Source organism: Ochotona princeps, chromosome 3 (assembly GCF_030435755.1).
Source record: "Ochotona princeps isolate mOchPri1 chromosome 3, mOchPri1.hap1, whole genome shotgun sequence".
NCBI classification, from domain to species: domain Eukaryota; kingdom Metazoa; phylum Chordata; class Mammalia; order Lagomorpha; family Ochotonidae; genus Ochotona; species Ochotona princeps.
In genome coordinates this window covers 73,970,816-73,992,043 of record NC_080834.1, presented here as the reverse complement: position 1 = coordinate 73,992,043, position 21,228 = coordinate 73,970,816, and the positions used below count along the sequence as shown (strand labels likewise).

Genomic DNA, 21,228 nt, shown 5'->3' with positions numbered 1-21,228 from the left:
TAAATACCATTATTTCACATACAAACTATTTTGTGTATTGATTTCAGTAGTTGTAGCTAAGGGGAGTCTTTAAAGGCATGCCGATTTTTCAAATTGCATAGCTTGGCATGCCAACCAGCCAGAAAATCGTACCAAGAAATTTGATAAGAGCCTGCTGTTAGAAACACATCAAATTGTGTTTATCTTAATGCTAAATGATTGGAGAATAGCTTGAATTTATTTTCTTTGTTGCATTTAATGTTTTGATAAATCTGATGAGGACACATCTTTACACAAAAGGACAAGAAATGATCATGAACCAGAGATTCTCAAGCTTATTGGGTTCTAAGCCATCTGTAACAGATACCTTTCCTGTTTGCTCTACTGAGAAAGGTGACAAACGGGCTAACAGCAGCCTTGCTCCTTCATACTTGCTGTGGTACCTGCTGGACTGTGACTGTTGTAGAAAGAAAGAAAGAAAGAAAGAAAGAAAGAGAGAGAGAGAGAGAGAGAGAGAGAGAGAGAGAAAGAAAGAAAGAAAGAAAATGTGAGAAGAAGAAACTCATTTTAAAGGTTGACTCAAGAAAATATGGAGATACTATTTCATCACCCATGGCTACCTAAGTAGATCCCACTCATATGTTCAGAAACGATTGTTTAATTTAAGAAAAGTCAAAAGTAACCTTGAAAATAGTTAATAGTGAACTGATAAACAAAATGACCTCTAGTATATGGTATATTTACTTTCAAAGGGAAAGAGCCATTTTATACTAGAACAAATCAATAGCAGTATCTTGTGATATTTTACTTTTATTATTCCTATCATTGATGTTATTTTCTCCTATTTCTTGAACTTCTAAAAATTTATTTATTTCAAATAATTATAGAAAGAGAAAGGGGGCAGAGGAAAGAGAAATGAAAGAAAGAGACAGAGAGACAGAGTGAGAGGTCTTCTATCCACTGGTTTATTTCCCCAAATGGCTGCAGTGGCCACTGCTGGGCCAGGCTGAAGCCAGGAGTCAGGCACTTCTTCCAGATCTTCTATGTAGGTGCAAGGGCCGACTGACTTGGGCCATCTCCCACTGCTTTCCCAAGTGCATTAGCAGGGAGCTAGATTGGAAATGGAGCAGCCAGGACTCAAACCAGCATCTGTGTGGGATGCCAGCCCTGCACGCCACAGCTACAACACCAGCCCTGCTATAACACCAGCCCTGGAGATTGAATTTTATAGAAGATTCACAGTTGTTTTTTTTAAGAATGAAATAAGCCAGCCTTTTTGTATGAAATTGCAGTGCATTTTAGGGCAAATTATTTGGCTTGATTTTAGTGGCTTCTTTGTGAGTTTACCTGGAATAACCTCTATGAAGGTTTGACTGACTGGAGGATACATTTGAAGCAACTCCTTCTATTTGGGAGGTCTTTGCAGAACTTTCTTTTCTTTTTCTTTTTTTTTTTTAAAGATTTATTTATTTTATTACAAAGTCAGATATACAGAGAGGAGGAGAGACAGAGAGGAAGATCTTCTGTCCAATGATTCACTCCCCAAGTGAGCCACAACGGCCGGTGCGCGCTGATCCGAAGCTGGGAACCTGGAACCTCTTCCAGGTCTCCCACGTGGGTGCAGGGTCCCATTGCATTGGGCCGTCCTCGACTGCTTTCCCAGGCCACAGCAGGGAGCTGGATGGGAAGTGGAGCTGCCGGGATTAGAACTGGTGCTCATATGGGATCCCGGGGCTTTCAAGGCGAGGACTTCATCTGCTAGGCCACGCCGCCGGGCCCCTTTGCAGAACTTTCAAACTTTGTTTGGATGATGACATATAAGTTTAAATGGACAGTGTGATGGAAGTTTACAGCAAGTGCTTTCCTGTGTCAGTGCCTTTTGTAGCCTAAACATCCCAGCCAGTTTATGAGCCTGGAAAAGAGCAAGCTCTGAAAGTTCTGTGCCTCCTGATTCATTAGGGATCTGGCTGTGTAGCAGTCAGGTCGATGCCAAGGCTGCATGGAACTAGCTAATAACCAAGTCAACATTTGAGGAGATCGCCCGAGGATGCTCTCCGGTTGCCATGAATTTGTCTTTACCTAACTCATGTGGATTCCAGTTACTCAGTTGTAGGACTGAATTAGTACCTAAGGCTTCCATCTCACCTAATGAGACTAAAATTGAGGTTATCACCTAAAGGGTAGTTGGGCAGATAATCAAAAATCTTCAGATAGCTACAATATATGTTAAATACACATGTTATCATGCATGGTTGTTTTAGGGGGTTATTTTCTGATGAAATGACAATTTGGTGAAGGAGATTTATTTCCTAAATAAATATAATATTTTCAGTATCACTTCTTTTATTACGGCTACTGCTTGATTATGGGCATGCAGAATACTCATGTGTGGAGAACACAGAGCAGAATTCAATAACACTTTTTGCTACTCAGACTGCTTTTATATTGCATTTAACCATGTCTTGATGAAAGCTACTTTTAATATTAACGAAAACAGGCAAGATTGATGTTTTGTCAAGGAAATAAATATTTGGGACTTACCCATTATATTATTTCCAGGGAGAGTGCTGAGTATTTTACAGTAGAACTAGTATCAGAAGCAGTAATATAAGCAGTGAATACCATTGGGTCTTTGTGATTTATTTTATTAAAACACTTTACTTGAGAATATTAATCATTTTTCCTCTATCAGGATTTCAAAAGGTGTTATTTATCTGAGTTCAATCTACTTTTTGAAACGAAATAACAAGATATCCTGTGTTATTAATTTTGTATAAAGAGAAACTCTTCTTCGGTGTTATTAATCAACCAGTTTTCCCATCAGGATTATTTCATCCACATTGTATCGTCTGTCTGGGGTGATTTTATTAATCGGAGTACATTGGTAAGGCTTCAAAGACACTCTGACATGACTGGAGGCTCTTGCTGGCATCTAGTACATAGAAGGCAAGGCTGCTGCTCACCATTCTGTAACACAGCAGTCCCCAAAGACTTATCTAGGCCACAATGCCAATAATACCTCTGTTGAGAAACACCATTGTATAAAACTTTGTTCTTTAAACTACAGGTGAACAAGATGGTGCCTGTGCATTGAGCATCCATATTTATATGGGAGTTGTTTCTCCCAAGTTAAGTACATAGAGAGTTTTCAGTTTGTCTCTGCACCTTACAAATGTCAAAAGTGTCTTCCTTTGTGATTGACTTCATGTAATTCTTTCTGTTTTTAAGCACTTAAGTATAAATCCAGTCGCACAAATAAGAAAATCATTCTTTTACTTATTGCTGGACTACTACTCACCACAGTTGTCATTGTTGGAGCAATCCTGTTTGTCCCAGGTAAGATGTGCCATTACTGTGAAAGAACGCAGCATGTAGAGAGAGCATCCCAAAGGAGGGTGTTGTATTTGTTTGTTAGGATTCTAACAAATTGTGGCAAAGTAGGTGGCTTAAAATAGCAGAAATTCTCCTGCTGTTCTGGAGGCCTTATGCCTGAAATCAGCATGTCCTCAGAGGCGCCCTGCCTCTCCAAGTTATGGGAGAGAATCCATTCCTTCCTCATTTGGCTAATGGTGTCTGCCAACAGCCCTTGGCATTCCTTGGCTTGTGGCAGTGTTCACTCCAGCCCCTGCCTGGGTGGTTCCAGTCCTTCCTCATCTCCTCTGTGTCGTTTTCATGTGTCTCTGTCACCTCTTCCTCTGCTTCTGTTGCAAGGACGTTTACCTTGGCAATTAGGCTCACCAGTATAATGCTGGATAAGCTCCTCTGCTCAAGAGTCTTTGTAGAATCCTATCTTTTGCCAAATAGTATTGTACTCTTCTCCTATGTAAGTTTGTTTCACTTCAGGGCCAGGAAGTGGGACTATCTTTAGGACCACCATTTAGCCCACAGAGGCAGATTTCATTGGTTGAGACATGGAAATGGGGATGAATGTGGGGACTTAGAATGTCTGAAATGGCGGTGGCATTTGGGGAGTATGAGTGTGAGTGGGTATTTAGGATATGTAGCACATGGAAAGAAAAGCAAAGGTAGGCTACTGTGCAAAGTCATTGATGATGCAATACCACCATTGCATTATGTGAGTAATTCAGCGTAGATGGTTGTTTAACAACATAAATTTGGCAGCTGAATTTGCCTCTAAGAGTTAGTAAGGACATGAGAAGGAAGGGGATGGTACCAAGGACAACTTGAAAGAGCAATTAACTGGACTTGGGACCAGAATACAGAAAGTGAAGGAATGTTAAAACATGACTACAGAATTTCTCATTTAGAATTCTGTAAAGAACTAAGAAGGAGCTAGAACCATCCTAGGATTTTAAGGAGTTGAAGCTTAAATTTTGAGATTTATGTAGCTTAAGTTTAATCTTAAATAAGCAAATGTAGACACTCATTTTGTGTGAAGGACATCTTTAAGTCTTTCACAGTTTTTTGAGTGTATATTGAAATTATAATACACTTAATATATAAAATATTTTAACTTCCTGAAGAGGAGGAAATATGCAGAAAGATATTTTAAATGCTTTTATCTTTTAACAGGTGAATATTCAATAAAGAATGCTTCTGGACTTGGTTTCATTGTAATTTCTACAGGGATATTAATATCACTTCAGTATAATGTGTTTATGACAGGTGGGTATCATTATTCATTTTTAAGAAAATGACGATTTTGGTGAAATATTCTTGCATAATTTTTGTAGCTAAATCAAAGTTAAGTCTACGGCAGACAGACCTGTCAGTTAGGTGTCAGTGGAGAGGCCCACATCCTACATTAGGATGCCTGGGTCTGATTCCTCACTCTGGCTCCGGACCCTGGTGTCCTGCCAGTTCAAACCCTGGCAAGCAGCGGCGGTGGCTGTAGTAACTGGGCTGCTGCCACTGACAGGGAAGACCTGGATTGAGTTCTGGATCCTCAAATTTGACGTTTGGCAGTGAACTGGCAAACTGGAGCATGGTGTCTCTTACTCTGTCTCTCAAATAAATACATTAAAGTTTGAGGGGAAAAAAAATAGACCCTGAATGGTTTTCCAGGCTATTCTTTGTGACACTGCCTCATATCATTCATTTGAAGGTTAAGATCTTCATGACATTTAACTATTTTGTAAGATTTTCATGTGTATTTGATGCCAGTCAGAAAAAAGTTAATAATTACACATACATGTGTATTATTAAGGTAATATATTAATAATACATACTAAAAATGTGTGTTTGATAGGCAAGAGTGATAGGTGGAAAAAGAAAAAAGGAGGAAGATCTTGCATGTCCTGGTTTACTCCCCACATTCCTACAGTAGCCAGGGAGGGTTGAGCCAGGCCAAGGCAGAACGGGCACCCCCGCCCCAGTGGCAGGAACCCTGAATTACTCAGGCTATCGTTTGCTGTCTCCCTTTGGTAGGAGGGAGGATCAGAAGCATAGTGACCAGGATTCAGACTGCCCTCCTAGGAGACAGGGACATCTCAGGTAGTAGCTTAACACTCTGCCCAGGTGCTTACCCACAGTCAGCAAAATTTTAAATTTTGTTATGTAATTGCTAAAGGATTATTTTCATCTTCTAATTTCAGTTTCTGAAGATTTCAGTAGATCGTAAACACTGTTTTCTGTGTATTTGCTAACCATCTGCATTGTATAAAATGAAGTAATCAAAAATAGAAACGTAGGTTTTTTTTGGTTATTGTGAACTTGACACTGTGCTGTTGAATGATAGTGTGACTAAACTAACTAGAATCACTTAAATTTTCTGTTCATTTCAAGAGTAAATCACTAATATATTTTCCTCATCATTAAACGGATTTAACCCTCAGGCTTCCAGCCTACTTCTGGCTTACCATACCTTAGAGAGGTAGCAGTTCTTTATAAAAGCAGAAGCTGGAGGTCCTGATATTCGTGGTCACTTATTTGCATTGGGTTCTACCCATGGAGAGCAGTGTTGTGTACATGTGGAGAAGCTGCACATAATGACCTTATTGTAAAATGCACAAATGTGGCTAAAGCAGCATTGTCCTGAGATTGTAAGACTACAAGACCAGCTCATCTGAAAGACAATAGAAAGCTGCTGAATGTGTCAATCTGGCAGTGTTGGGTTCCTGGAAAAGCATCGACCACCTGACATGGAACTTCAGAATCAGTCTTTCATCATAGAATGTTATTCTTGATTGCTACAAAAGTGAGTGAAAATGGTTTCCTTCTAAATATTCAACATTCTTGTGTACACTTCTCTTTCCTGCAGCTTTTGGCATGTCGTCCTTCACTGTTGCCATATTGATCACTCAGGTGCTGGGCTACGTGCTAGCAGTGGTTGGACTCTGTCTCTGTATCATGGGTAAGGGTCACACCATTTTGGAGGCCTGATTTGAATTTCCCCGGGGCACAGCTGTTTTTTTCCTTCTTTTTTTTTTTTTTTTTTTTGTAATATACAGATTAATTTCTTGGAGAAGTTTGAGGTTTACAGCAACATTGAATGGAAAGTACAGAGTTCCATTTTTTTTTCCTCAGTCTTTCCATATACCGTACCTAGGCACAATCTGCCAGCATCACACACCACAGTAGTAAATGTTCCACTGTACAGATGCACCACAGTTTGTTTATGTGTTTGGCTATTGATGGACAACTTGTTGCTTTCAATTGTGACAAAGAATGAAGCTCTTATAAACTTTTCTGTGCATGTTTTATTCTCTCTCTGTGAGTACATATCAGGGAGTTTCGATTGCAGGGTGGTATGTTAAGGGTGTATTAGTTATTTAAGAAAGCGACAAACTGTGTTTCAAAGACTGTACTAAGCTATAGTATGCAACCAATAAATAAGAGCTCCTGTTTCTGCATGTAATAGCTAGCGTTTGCTGCTGTAACATTTTCTAGCTCTCATTTTTCTCCCAATGAGAGTAAGGGTTTCCATGATGCTGCAACCAGGATGACTGTACTTTGCTTGTGGACTGATTGTTCTGACAGCCAAACTATCTTATCTGAGCTTGTAGAATAACTTCAAAAAATAACCAGGCTCCGATTGGCTGGAGACTTGGAATGTACACACAATTTTCCTTTAGTTTTGAGATTCTATGGTGACTGTCATGCCTAGGATAGTATTTTCATCAGGATGTGGAGCCAACTCACTCAGTTAATAATGAATATACATAGGTCATTTTTCTTCTGGATCATTATGAAAAGAATTACCTTAAAACTTGGTATTATGGTTGTAGATTCTTTTTAAAGATTCAGTTATTTTATATTCATTTCTAATAAAAATTTTTCATTTGTTCTTGCAGCCTGTGTACCAGTGCATGGCCCCCTTCTTATTTCAGGTCTGGGTATCATAGCTCTAGCAGAATTACTTGGACTAGTTTATATGAAATTTGTGGGTAAGTCAGTCTTATTTTAGTTAACTCATGCCAAGAATCTCAAATATATCATTTGGAAAATGCTTTTCATTGCTTCTTCTAGCTTAGGACTAATGAAATATATTGGTAACTCAAAAAATTGGAAGTACACTGTTGGAATGACCTGAGGCATATTAAACAGGGTAGCAGACATATGAAAGTTTATTAAGCAGGGTAGCAGACATATGAAATAATGAAAAGTTTCTATTACAAACTAGTTTTAAAAACTGGCTCTCTATATTAAAATATGTAGATTTTTTGTACTGCATACAAAGATAAATTTTAATTAATATAAAAGGATTCTTAATGGTCCCGTTATTTCTGTGGTAGAGTTTTTGCAGAGACCTGTTTGTCACTTACAATTGTTGCACCTTGTTTATAAGCATGGATGCCCTTTGGAATATAGTAATTGAAATTCAAAAACTAAAACATTCAGTTTTGTTCATGTGAATAACAAGTGATATTTAACATGACTTTGAATGTTTTAGTTAAGACTAACAAAGTAAATATGTTATAAGTTTAGAATTCTATGTTACTTTCGTTGGGTAAACCAAATGCATGGATTTCACAATACAGATTTTCAAGTGTAGTGATACCTCTCACCCAGCCCTTCCTCTTGCCTACAAGTTCCCTGCTCACTTCCCATAATCATTTCACAATCACAGGATTAACACACCTTTAGGTAAAGAATTCAAGAAATGGCAGGTAGGAAAAAAAAGCACAACATTGTTCCTTAAGATTATAGACAAGGCTGTAAACCAGTGTGGAGGGACTTTCATTATTTCTAACCTTTTTATGTAATCCATCAATTTTAAAATGAGAAGACTTTTTACTTAAATTATTTTTAGAGATGTATTGTTTATTGATTTTAATTTTTATTTGAAAGACAAGCACAGACACAGAAATTTTTCAGTCTGCTGATTCAGTCGCTAAATACTCATAGCAGCTATGATTGTGCCAGGCTTTAGGCAGGAACTAGGAACTCAGTTCAGGTCTACCACAAGGGTGACAACAACCCTAGTATATGAGGCGTCGTCTGCTACTTTCCCATGATGAGCGTTAGCAGGAAGCTAACTGGGAGTAGAGCCTAGACTGAAAGCACACACTCCAGGATTTCAGGCATCCTAAGGGATATGTTAACTGTTTTACCAAACACCTGTCCCAGACAGATAATTACGAAAGTGAATAAAAAATTTATTTGTAATCTTTTTCAATTTTGCTTTTTAAATTATTATTATTGTCCATGAGACAGTTTTACAGGTGTAGGGATTCCTGCCCCCCCCCCCCCGCACTCTCCTTCCTCCCTCACTATTCGCCAACCACTGTTTTACTCCATATTATTATAGGAGTGTAGTCCTTCAGCCACAGTCACAAGTCAAAGATTGTGCTATTGAAGTGTATCATGGCATCATAAGCATAGGCAATAGTAAAAAAAAAAAAAAAAAGGTCGGGTGTCATACTGTCAAGGCATATTTAACAGTTTCATTGGGATTCCTTTTTTTACTCAGGAATAGAGACGGATACTGCAATGTATCTTCACTTCCTGATATACTGGTCTCCATTATACAGTTCACCTATGAGAATATATGCATATACATGACTACCTATGTATCTGTTTGCTTTGTTTTGTGTTTTCGCATGATTGTTGCCTTATATCGGAGAGAACATATGGTATTTGTCCTTTTGGGATTGACTTATTCACTGACCATAATGGTCTCTATTTGGACTACTTTGTTGCATGTGGTAAATTTTGTTCTTTTCAATGGCTGAGTAGTAGTCCATGGAGTAGATGTACCACAATTTCTTTATCCATTCCTGTTTTGATGAGCATCTAGGTTGCTTTCCATGTCTTCATTGTTGCGGTTTGTGCTGCTGTAAATATAAGGTTGAAGACAACTGTCTAATATGCAGATTTCGTATTTTCTGAGAAGTGGGATATCCCACCAACAGTGGAGTAAGGTGCCTTGTTCCCAACATCCACAACACCAGGTGTTGTTAGTAGAGTTCCAAATGTAGGACTAGCCTCAAAGGAATTAGGTAGAATCTCATTGTGGTTTTTATTTGTATTTCCCTGATAACTAGGAAGGCTGAGCAGTTTTATACATCTATTAGCCCTTCAATTTGTTGTTTGGAAAAATACCTGCTCATTTCCTTCACCCATTGCTTTACAGGGTTGTTTGCTTTACTGTTGTTGAGTTTCTGATGCTCTTTGTTACTCCTGGATACTAGTCCCCTATCTGTTGCTTAGTGTGTAAAGATTTCCTCCCATTCTGTTGCTTGCTTCTTCCTTTCTTGATTGTTTCCTTTGCTGTACATAAGTTTCTTAGTTTGGTAGAGTCCCATGTGTTTATTTTGGCTTTGCTTGTCTATGCTTTGGGTGGCTTTTCTAAGAAGTCTTTACCAATGCCTATATCTTGCAAAGTGCTTTTGTGTTTTCCTTTCAGAGTTTGACGGTTTCTGGGTGTAGATTTAGGTTCTTGATCCATGTGGAGCTGGTTTTTGTAAAAGGTGACGGATGGGGGTCTTGTTTCTTATCTCTGCAGGCTGCTATCCAATTGTCCCAACAGCATTTGTTGGGGAGACCCACCTTTTTCTCTGAATTAGTTTCAGTTATCTCATCAAAGATTAGTTCGCTGTACATGTGTGGGCCCACTTCTGGAATCTGCTGCCTCTCTCATGGTCCATTAATCTTCTCTCTTTCTGTATCAGTACCAGATTGTTTTAATGACCACTATCCTGTACTATGTCTTGAGGTCTGGGATTATAATTCTTACAGCTTTATTTTTGTTCTTCAGGATACCTGAATATATTCACAGCCACATGATGTGTACTGATTTCCCTTTATAAAAATGTACACTTTATTTCTGAAGTACAGTAAACTCTTGAACATGTCAAAATAAGCAAAAGCAACAAGTCAGTAGAATAAAAAAGTTAGTATTTAAGCTTTATCTTATGTTAATGTTATAAGTACTTAAAGTTAACATAATAGTTGAATTGTTATAATCAATGAATACTCCATATTACTTGTAAAATATGTTCATAGAAATTTTTATCTTTGTTTCTGAATTTTAGTTTTCTGGACTAATTAAATTTAATTCTTTTATATTCAAGAGTCCTTCAGAAAGTTCGTGGAAAATGGGAATTAAAAGGCCATCTTATTTTAGTGCAAAGTAGTTTGAACTCTGAGTGTGGTTTTGTTTACATGAACTTTTAAAAGGCCATTTAATTAATATTTATTAGATAAATGTTTAAAATACTTGACTAAAATCTACCTGTATTTAATGTGTTCAGTAGTTGTTTCTCAATGACATTTAAACCTTTTTTTGGTTTGTGTTAAATCCGTTAAACACAACTGTTGTGTCTAAAACCAGGATGGAGTTCGCTAGTAGCTTGAGGGTGCATCTTGAATGTTGATTCTTCTGATCTCCCTGTGTCTGATTCTTGGTGTTGCTGTTTCCCATTAATGACTGAGAACAGTATGTGACCTTCAGTATCCATACAGTTCTCTTAGAGTAGTGTCAGGTGCCTTTGGCTGGTGGTCAGCTCTGTTCTTATTTCCCCCTCTCTTTATGGATTGCCTTCCCTTTGTTCATCGTACTTCCCCATGTCTTCCATATCTGGCCAAAAAAAAAAAAAGTGATGTTCAGAAGAGTTTCCCTCTGTTCTGGCTGTGCTACCTTGAGTGGGCCTAGGCATTGTAGTAGTTGTGACCCCGTGGCCTTATCCTCCCTCCTTTTCCGTGACTTAAGTCCCTAAGAAGCCTGTGGAATTGTGTAATGTGCAATGCCACTGCTATGCATTAAATACAAATGAAAGGGAGATCTTTGAAGCAACACCAGGTTGGCTTTTCTTTAGAATAGTTTAACATTAAGTGCACTATATGTAAATTAAGAATTTGTACATCTTTGTTGACATTTTGAAAGTATCCTAAATTAACTTTTCAAATCAACTTATTTAATGCCAGAGTTCAGAGAAACACCTTCGGTCAGTTGAAAGGCAAGAAGAGAAAAGGTACAAGAAAATTGCTATAGAAAATATGCTAGACTAGAAAAATTAATGTGTTTATATAGTCTGATATAAATCTGAATACTTGCAACATTAAGGCTACAAATTGGAGTTCTTGTCTCATGAAATAACAGTCATAAATGTTTTCAAAATAATTTTTGCTTTCTATGTGTACTCTGTTTTAGAACAGCCTAATGACAATGCCTTGATGTAAATTCAATAAAATGCTCATAATTTTAAAAAGTGCTCTCTTTAGGTATGTGTCAACATCTGAATGAAAATTTTAATTTTCATCATTTTCACTATTTCAGTGTTTAAATTTGTAGCCTTAATTGTTATCTTAAAGGGGAAGATTTTGATTTTTACTTTTTGTGGTGACCGTTTTTAAAACTACATCTTTTTTTCTTTTCATTGGGTGCATTTTAGTTTTGCAAAATAAGAGCCTGGGAACAATGATTTCATGTGACAGCATACACAAACTTAAAGGAACTAACAGAAACTCAGTCAAGTTGGGCTTCTTGCTCAGTGTTTATATCCAAGAATCAATACTTGTTCATTTTTAAAAGGCATCGTCAGTCAAGGATATATATCATCAGTTTAAGGGTATATAGTAGTATTTCGATACAAACCAATGTAGTGGCAATCAACACCACATTTACCATACCTCGAAAATGCAAGTGTGTAATGTGAGTACATAGACATAAATGCCCGCCTCTATCTCTCCTCCGTCTCTCTCTCTCTCTCTCTCTCTCTTTCCTTTCCCCATAAACATAGGTTAATTCAGATGTTTTCTTGACTATTCTTTGTGAGAAGTAAATCAGTATAAAAAGTTTTGTTGAAAAATCCAAAACCTTGAAATGTATTTATAGCATGTGGTCAGAGGAAGAGAAAGAAGGATTGCAAGTAAACACATATGGATTGTTTCAGGCTCATGATTCAAAAAAAAATTGTAGTTAGTTGCCGATACCTTTGGCCATGTAGCAGCAGATCAGTTATAATCATTCTTTGATTACATACCTTATATCCCTATGGGACAGAATTAGTTCAGGTGAAATTCACTTCTACCCTGCTCAGTTTTCTAGTATTAACACATCACAGCTGACTGGTATTTTTTTTTTTTGAATCACTGTTCATGGCTCTATTGTTTCAGAAGGAGCTAGCCAAATGTGAAATTCCTTGAATCTAAGAATTGGAACATAAAATTATTCTTTATGCATTGTTGGCAGATCTTGATATTAAATTTGATAAATTTATGAGCTCAAAAATATAACTCTAGAGTCTTTTCTCAGACAGTTAATACTACCCATTGGAAATTTAGGTAGCTGTTCAATTCTCTGTTCCCTTGTTGTATTGACATACAGGATGGCTTATTTCAATGAAGTAAGTTAGCACAACCCAGCATGGCTTATTTCATTGAAGTAAGTTGTATATACATGTAACTTACGTTGGCCATCTCAGTGAAGTTCTGTAATTCTACGTGGTTTATTTTGGAGGCTCTAAATGTGATGCATGTATATTCCCAGCTCTGTTTTATTCTACACTGCCTTAAAAAAAAAAGATAATTATCTTTTCGTTTGGATGCTCCAGTTGCCTCCATGGAGAGGTTCCTTAAAACCCCCACACATCACCAACAGAGACGGAAACCTCATGACGGCAGCAAGGAGGATAGCTTAGCAATCAAAAACATCTGCTACATCTCTAGGGACTGAAGCTTCACCTTGTCTACTCAGCAACAAGCTGAGTGATACCCTTCCATTGGCTGTGGTTACTGAGTTCCTCTGTCTTTGTTGGATGCCCATCAGCTAGTTCAGTCTCTCCATTGTGTCTCTATGTTTTAATCCTGTTCATGTTTTCTCACTGATAGCATTTCTTATCTATAGCCCTAAACTCTGAACTTCCCTTGCTCAGTTTCTCTGTGTTTCTTTTCCCCTTGCCTTTCTGTTATCAACTTTCTAGTCGTCTTTGTGCCCTCCCCACCACACCCTTAAAATTGCAACAGGCCAATCAGTTGATCAGTCATCATTCTTCCATCTGAGAGACCTTGTCAGTTTCTGGCTATGAGGTTGGTGATTGATTGATCCTGGGCTTCCTCTGTTTCTCCTGAGCCTAGGAAGCTTGAGAGTGCTGAGGTGGAGAGTAGTAGTAAATAAAGATCAAAGATCATTAAACCTGTCCCAGGGCTCTGCCTACATCTGTTGACAAGCAAACCCATGCATTCACCTAACCCAGGTTACAGTGGAATTGTGCACTCCATCCAGCAGGATCACCCCCTCCTACTGAGTGATTCCGTCAATGCTTTTGACTCTGGAAGACTATGATTCTGTCTTTCAGACTAACTTTTGCTGCTCTGGGGCTTTCTTAATTTTTGGAAGAAGTTACTTCTTTTTCCCTTTCCAGTCATAGTAGTACTTTCTGGTTGTGTCACTTTCTTCGTGCCAGTTACTCCTTCATCTTGGTCAACTCATCTGTTTAGAGGCAGTAGAAAGGACAACTCAGAAAGATAAGAAGGAAAATACAGAGGAGGGCACGATTGAGGCTATCAGTAGCAATAGCTGGTTTTAACTAGAAAAACTCGGAGCTATCTGGGTATTTTCCTTAGTTTGCTAACTCTGGAGTGTTGAAAACTGCAAAAAGGCAGGGACAGCTGGGTTACAAAGCGCAGAAACAGTGAGTCTCCATCTTCCCACATTCTGGCTTGCAAAGGGTGGGGAGCACACGATGAGGGGGAGTGGATGGCAACATTTTCCCATCAAGGAATGTAAAAAGTGACTTATTTCAGGGACAGGTGGCACACACAAATGTAAGAATTTGTGTGTGTTCATTATTGACTATAGGTAGGCAAGGTGTGCTGTTCTTATCAAATTTGCTTAATTTTCATACAGTAAAAAAAATCTGTATTTTTAAGTAGGCTATCAAAGATGGAATTCTTTCATTAGTCTCTTGTGCCTCTGATTTAAGCCCTGAACATGTTATCTTAAAATTTAAGTGTTGTATTGTCTCCATTCATGTCTTTTGTTAAACTTTTATTTTTGTTTTTTGTTTGTTTACATCAGCTTCCAATCAGAAGACTATACAGCCTCCAAGGGTAAGTTGAAGTTTCTTGAATGGCTTAGGAATTTGGCAGGTTAGACCAAGGAATAGTAATTGGATGTGGAACTCTTGTATCATTCATTATAACATCAATTAAGATAATGTTGAAATCACTCCACAGTGTTTGTATGAATTGATCCTGTTTTACTTTTTAAAAATCTATTTGATTATTTAGCATTAACAGGATGGTATAAGCGGTTACTTAACATTGCATTGACTTCTCACAAGTGAAATGGGAACATTGATGTACTGAAATACTGGTTATTAACTCTTATCAGAAATAAGTAGATTTTAATATTTTGCCTTATCTACCAGACTTATGGTTGTTCATACAAAATGACCATTTCAGGCTTAAAAATATGGAGACAGATTTTATTAAACACATTAAAATTATATTTTAAATGATTGTAAATAATGCTGAAAATACCTGTCCTGAGTTATTATCTATGCCCATCTCCACCCCCACCCTCAGTAACATTTTTCTTCTCAAAAACTGTACTTTCAGTTACTTAGGATAGTTTATAAGCTATCAGAGAACATTCTAAGATAAGGAACATATTTAGGTAGAGATAAATGAGGGGGGAAATCCTTGTATCATGGTGACAGGCTCAAAGGTTAGTTGGTGAAAATAAGAATTGGAATGGGCGATACTATATTCTGCTTCCCATAAAGAGCTGAGGAGAGATCTTTCTGGAACTCTATAGAGAAGCTTTTGTCAGTGGTGAAAAGTGGAGGTTACATGGACTGACAGGCTTCATCAGCCAAGTCTCCAGAGTAGGCTGAGGTAAAGTGTGCTGGTCTCACTACAGGGTTCATTCTAGAAAAACTGGTGGCAGCTTTAAATGCTTTTTAGAGACAATCCATTCATTGAGCCTTTATATCCTAATACCTTTTCTAGTCACTGAGCTGAGTTTGTGTGAAACTTGAAACTAATTCTGTTTTTGCTTTCATCTCTTGTTTTATTGTTATTTACTCAGTTGTTTTGGTTTATTTTTATACTTCAATTTTTTTAGAAGCTAGAATTTCTTTTACTGAGACAGGCGGGTAGAACAAATTCTGCACGGAATCAGATTCTTAAGGGAATAACACATTATTAAAATTCTAACTGGACTTGACAAGCTGTGCTTTAGCCTTTACTTATTTTACTTACTTTTTTTTTTGGAATTGCTGGATGATATGCTAGTTTTATTGTTTTTTGAAGAATACATTTTTCCCCACAATGACTTTGTTAATTTTTGTGTCGCTAAAATTTTCAGATTCTCTATGTATTATATAAATTAAGTGTTAGCATATAGAAGTTGTAGTATAATAGGATATAAAATAAGTTACATTTTTAGTTAATATATTTTAAATATTTTCCAGAAAGCGGTAGAGGAACCACTTAATGGTATGTGGCTATTACATACTTCTGTATTTCCTTGATTCATTACCAAATCATCATTTTAACTGGATCTCAAAATGGTTAGAATGCCCGATCTATGCCTTGGAAATAATTTTGTTCTGTCTTGCCTTAAGACCTCCCTTTTCTTAATTATTCATCAAGAATTAAAACAACTGCACTTATACTGTTCTCATTTATGGGAAAAATGCACTGCTTTTCTCAAGTAGTTGCTCACCCTAGACAAGTTATGTGAACGCTTGGGCAGGAGGACCAGTACCCTTTTGTATTGGCCTAGGTAAAGCAATAGTCCAACAACAGACAAGAAGCTCAGTTACCTCTAATTTCTGATGTATAAATTTTATGAACACACTGCCCATGGAGTGAGACTAAAAAATGTCTCGATTTCTTTCTATGTAAATCCAGTTCTATATTCTTAACTGAGTCTTCTCTTTGTGAGTGCTGTAAGTGTGATTCACAGAACAGCTTTGTAATAATATGGCATCCTTGGAATTAATTTGGCTCTTTGCTGAATAGTTGGCATGGTATTGCAGCATATTTGTTTGTTTATAGATGGTTTTTCGTTGTGGAACCTTACTAATTGTCTGCTTTGCTTGTACTAACCCTTAGCATTTAAAGAATCGAAAGGAATGATGAATGATGGTGAGTATACACAGTGTCTGTAATTACAGATTAGTTAGAGTGTGGACATTCAAAACAGAGGAGCAAGTTTCTTGAAAGTGTGGCTTTCGTTAATAAAAGAAACTGTCAAATCATAAAGATCCATTTAAATCAACTTTGCTAAATGTTACAAAACTTCTATGCCAGCTGTGGATGTCACTAAGAAGATACTCCAGTCATCTGAAGAGAAATGATTACGCTGTAAAATACTTCTCAGATTCAGTATCTAGTGATTGTAATGCTTGGTTCAGCGCACATACATAATGTGCCATAAATCTTTATCATTTTGACAGTTTCTTTTGTGCTTGTGTTGGTGATATTGTTGCTTTTAACCCATGGAACTTAATAGCTCTGCATTGCCAAGCAGGAATTTTATCTTAGCTTTTGGGAGAGGATTAAAAAGATATTTAGCCACTCTGGTGTTTGCTTCTTTTTTTCTTTGAAACTTTGGACTAATGATAACTTTGAATCTTTATTGATTATGTCAAAGCCATCTTTGCTGAATCATAAAGCTACACCAATTTGAGATATTGAGTATTATAAACTTTCATTTTGATTTCACCTTGACATGCTAGTGATTCATTAATTCTGTTGGTCTATGGTTAGGTGCTTGTGTTACCATATGATCAAAACATTTCTTCGTACAAATAGTGGATACAGCCTTTCCTTGAGCATACCAAGACTTTCGTTTTATTTGTTACTGTTTAAAGTCTGTGACCCTCCTGCTAACTACCATTAGCAAATCAAAGCGTTTAACACAGGAGGCTGTATTACTTATATCATTACATTACTTGAGTGCGGTGCATTTTGACATTACTGATCATATGTTGTTGAATGAAGTTTAAAATGTTTAGGCTTTTGTTTACAGGGGGTCTCAGATTCTTCTTACATTTGTAGATTTGGGTCGCAGTCTTTAAAATCATGCTCTGTATACAAGCTTGCCTTCCTTCCTCCAAGCCCCCAGAAAAAAATTGCAGTTACTAAGAATAAAAAAGGACATTTGAAAATAATATATGAAATTGTGTGGCATGGTTTGTCCATATCCACATTCTAGTGTCCTATCTTTTAAAAATTTATTTTCCTGTTGTCGTGTTACTCTCAGTTTGTTGTGTGAAGAAACTAAATGTTCTGTTTTCAGAAAACCAGTGTAAGAGCCTCGAGTTCCTCTTCCTGGATAATTTCCCTTCCAGCATGAGTTTGCTTGTTTTGTTTTGTTGAACCACTGCTTCAGGAGATTGCATGGAGTCATTCTGCCTTGAATATTTTTGTGTTTGTAGTTCATGAACTCTATGATTTCCTTTGTAATTTCCCTTAATCTTGCTAATTTTAGCTACTCACAGTCTCTTTTCTCCATCTCTTTAATGGGCCCTTGTTAATAACAACTGCTCTTGCCAGTGAATGAGGTACCAGATCCTTCCCGCGTGTTCCGGTCAGCACTCTCCCGTTTGACCTGTGCCTGGCCATGTGTTCATTTCATTACATTAAAGTGTGCATTTAAAGTAAATGTGACAGAATACTATTCTAGAGTTGGTGTCATTTGCTTTGAAATATCAAGATCTCTTGCTTTTCCCTTAGCAAACTGAGCAAACAGAGATGATCAGACTGTTTATTTTTGTTTGGCCTTGGCCTTTTACTTTCTGAAACTAAAAAGACTGAGGATTTACCTGGTTGTGATCTCTGACCTTTGCAAATCTGCTGTCTTTAGTTTTAGATACTAATATTTGAAACCATTCCAAATTTTTAAATACCTCAATTTCTTTTGTTAGAGCTACCTTTAAAAGAAAAAGATTTTTTTATTGGAAAGTCAGATATATAGAGAGGAGGAGAGACAGAGAAAGAACTTCTCTCTGCTGATTCACTCTTCAAGTGGCCACAATGACTGGAGCTGAGCAGATCCAAAGCTAGGAGCCAGGAGCCTTCTCCAGGTCCCCCACATGGATGCAGGGTCCCAAGGCTTTGGGCTGTCCTCGTCTGCTTTCCCAGGCCACAAGCGGGGAGCTGGATGGGAAGTAGAGTTGACGGGATTAGAACCAGTGCCCATATAGGATCCCGGCACATGCAAGTTGAGGACTTTAGCTGCTAGGCTACCACGCCAGACCTAGAGTTCCTTCTTTTTAAAAAACGTTTTAAACATATAGGCAAATGTGTTTGTCTCCTTTGTGAGACAAAGATACACAGAATGTGACTCACTCGCCAAAGTTCCACAGCAGCCGAGGCAAGGACAGACTCAGGCCCGGAGCTAGGAACTCAGGCCACATAGGTCACGTGAGTGGCCAGAACCTAATCAGTTAAGCCATCACCGCTGCCTCCGGGATCTGCATCATCAGGAAGCTGATCAGGAGCAAACCCACGCTTGGAATGCAGGCCTGGTGTCTTCCCTCTTCCCCTCCATTTCTTTACCTCCTTGTCTATCTTTTAAATTTTTTTGAAATACACAGTGAACTTTTTTTTAAAATATTTATTTATTTTTATTGGAAAGGCAGATATACAGAGAGGAGGAGAGACAGAGAGGAAGATCTTCTGTCTGATGGTTCACTCCCCCACATGAGCTCAACGGCTGGAGCTGAGCCAGTCTGAAGCCAGGAGCCAGGAGCTCTTCTGGGTCTCCCATGCGGGTGCAGTGTCCCAATGCATTGGGCTGTCCTCAACTGCTTTCCCAGGCCACAAGCAGGGAGCTAGATGGGAAGTGGAGCTGCTGGGATTAGAACCGGCGCCCATATGGGATCCCAGGGAGTTCAAGGCGAGGAATTTAGCCGCTAGGCCACCGCGCTGGGCCCCTCTCTTTTAAATTTAGGTATTTTGGGCCTGGGAAAGCAGTTGAGGACAGCCCACAGTCTTGGGTTCCTGCACCCGCATGGGAGACCCGGAAGAGGTTCCAGGTTCCCGGCTTCGGATCGGCATAGCATTGGCCCGTTGAGGCTCACTTGGGGAGTGAATCATCGGATGGAAGATCTTCCTCTCTGTCTCTCCTCCTCTGTGTATATCTGGCTGTAATAAAAAAAAATGAATAAATCTTTAAAAAAAATTTAGGTATTTATTTGAAAGGTGAATCAACAGAGGGCGAGAAAGAAGAAAAAAGAGAGCCATCTTTCATCCACTGGTTCATTTCTCAGATGTTCACAATGACCACGGGTTGGTCAGGCCAAAACCAGGATCCAAGAACTCCATCCCAATCACCCACGTGTATGGCAGGGACCAAAGTCCTTGGACCACCTTACACTGCCCAGGAATCTGAATTAGAAGTAGTCAGGAGTACAGCTGACACTCCAGGGCAGATCGCCAGCATCTCATTCAGCTGTACCGCAATGATGGCGCTCATTTTCTTAATAAACACAAGTTATACCCAAATAGTGACATAAGCAGTGATTATACCTCCATTTTTCACTTTTCCAGAATAACTGAAATGAAGTGATGGACTTCGATTTGGAAAGCAGGAAGTCATGAAAGGAATACATTTGTGTTTACGCACCATGGCCTTGATGATTCACTCTTATGGAGAAGAAAACAACTGGTTTTCATCTGTGGGAGAACATAAGTCATTGACCTTTAAGTGATTGTTACAGTTTTTATTCAAAGCAGCTGTAATTTAGTTAATAAAAGAATCATGATGTGTGTTGTGTACCCAATTGAGATACAGTTTTCTGCTGTTGTTTTTATGCAATTAGGGGGAAACAGAGGGGGCAACTTCCAAGAATGATGCTTTTTAGAGACTAGGCCCTCTTAGCTGTTGGTTTAGATTGGTTCTGATTGAGAATTCCCAAGCACTAACCTAGTGGTTGTCTGGGGAGCTCTATGAAAACCAATGGCTTCCGTGAAACCCCAGCAAACTCAGGTTCATAGCAGCTTTGCTGGTTATGGTGTCAGCTGAATAAAGTGTCTGCCACTTGTGGGTCAAGGGAATCATGAACTCAGTACAGACAAGAATTTGACTGGAAATATTTCATACGCCACGTGCATGTGACGTGATATTGATGGGGAGGTAGTGGTCTCCATTCTTGGGGGTTGCCATTCACACACTCCCCTTTCAATGTACCATGTAACCGGTCCTTTCTGGATTTAGAGTCATTTTTTTATGGCTGTGTTTTCTTTGATTCATGCAACCCTTTTTTTACCCCCATCTTGTCCTCTTGTTATTTGCTTCTGCTGTACAAGATGTAGCACCTTTTCTCCTCCTTGAACATGGTCCAGTGACACAGTAGCATCAGTGGTAGGAAGGAGCTGGGATTGGTTTCAGAGCACTGTGTTCACACTTTGCAGCAAAAGATAGCTATGGTTGTAACATATGTATTCCCTTCCTCTGATTTGAAGGCAAAAGTCTGCAGTGTTTCTTCACTTCTTTTCTAATTGGGGGCATGAGAAAGAAAGCAAGATTGAAATTTTAACTTGGAGTCTCCTGCATGGCCACATGTCTCCATCAGGCCCCCTGGGCCAGCCCTGAAAGGGTGGTTTTATTACTGTTGTATCTGTTGCATGAGAACCACTCATCCACCTTCCTCCTGTAGTCCGGCCTCATGTCCCCTCTTCCCCTAAGACTGAAAAATGAAGCAAACCCATCTCATGTCCTACCCCAGATAGAAGACAATTTAACGTTCTGACAGTTGTGATCGCCTGGAGTACTTTTAGATTCTTAGCACTTGTTTTTTTTTTTTTACCTTGTTTGTGGGTGTGTGTTTGTATGTGCATATATTATATATATAAGACAGGCACATGCATCTTCTGTATGGACAAATG

At 38.4% G+C, this 21,228-nt stretch overlaps 1 protein-coding gene across 5 annotated transcripts in view; it reads left to right on the top strand.

Annotated features, from left to right (window-relative positions):
• Positions 1-20,759, top strand: part of CD47 (CD47 molecule) — a 49,329-nt gene extending 28,570 nt beyond the window's left edge. The window contains exons 4-11 of one of the 5 annotated variants that reach the window (XM_012929231.2): positions 3,208-3,315; positions 4,513-4,605; positions 6,200-6,292; positions 7,233-7,325; positions 14,402-14,433; positions 15,801-15,825; positions 16,447-16,479; positions 19,891-20,759. In XM_012929231.2, coding sequence (XP_012784685.1) covers positions 3,208-3,315; positions 4,513-4,605; positions 6,200-6,292; positions 7,233-7,325; positions 14,402-14,433; positions 15,801-15,825; positions 16,447-16,479; positions 19,891-19,895 — 482 coding nt within the window. In that variant the 3' untranslated portion in view covers positions 19,896-20,759. The remainder of the gene's footprint in view (positions 1-3,207; positions 3,316-4,512; positions 4,606-6,199; positions 6,293-7,232; positions 7,326-14,401; positions 14,434-15,800; positions 15,826-16,446; positions 16,480-19,890) is intronic. The other 4 variants (XM_058661838.1, XM_012929232.3, XM_012929233.2 and 1 more) reach the window with 4 other exon arrangements.
• Positions 20,760-21,228: the final 469 nt, after the last annotated feature.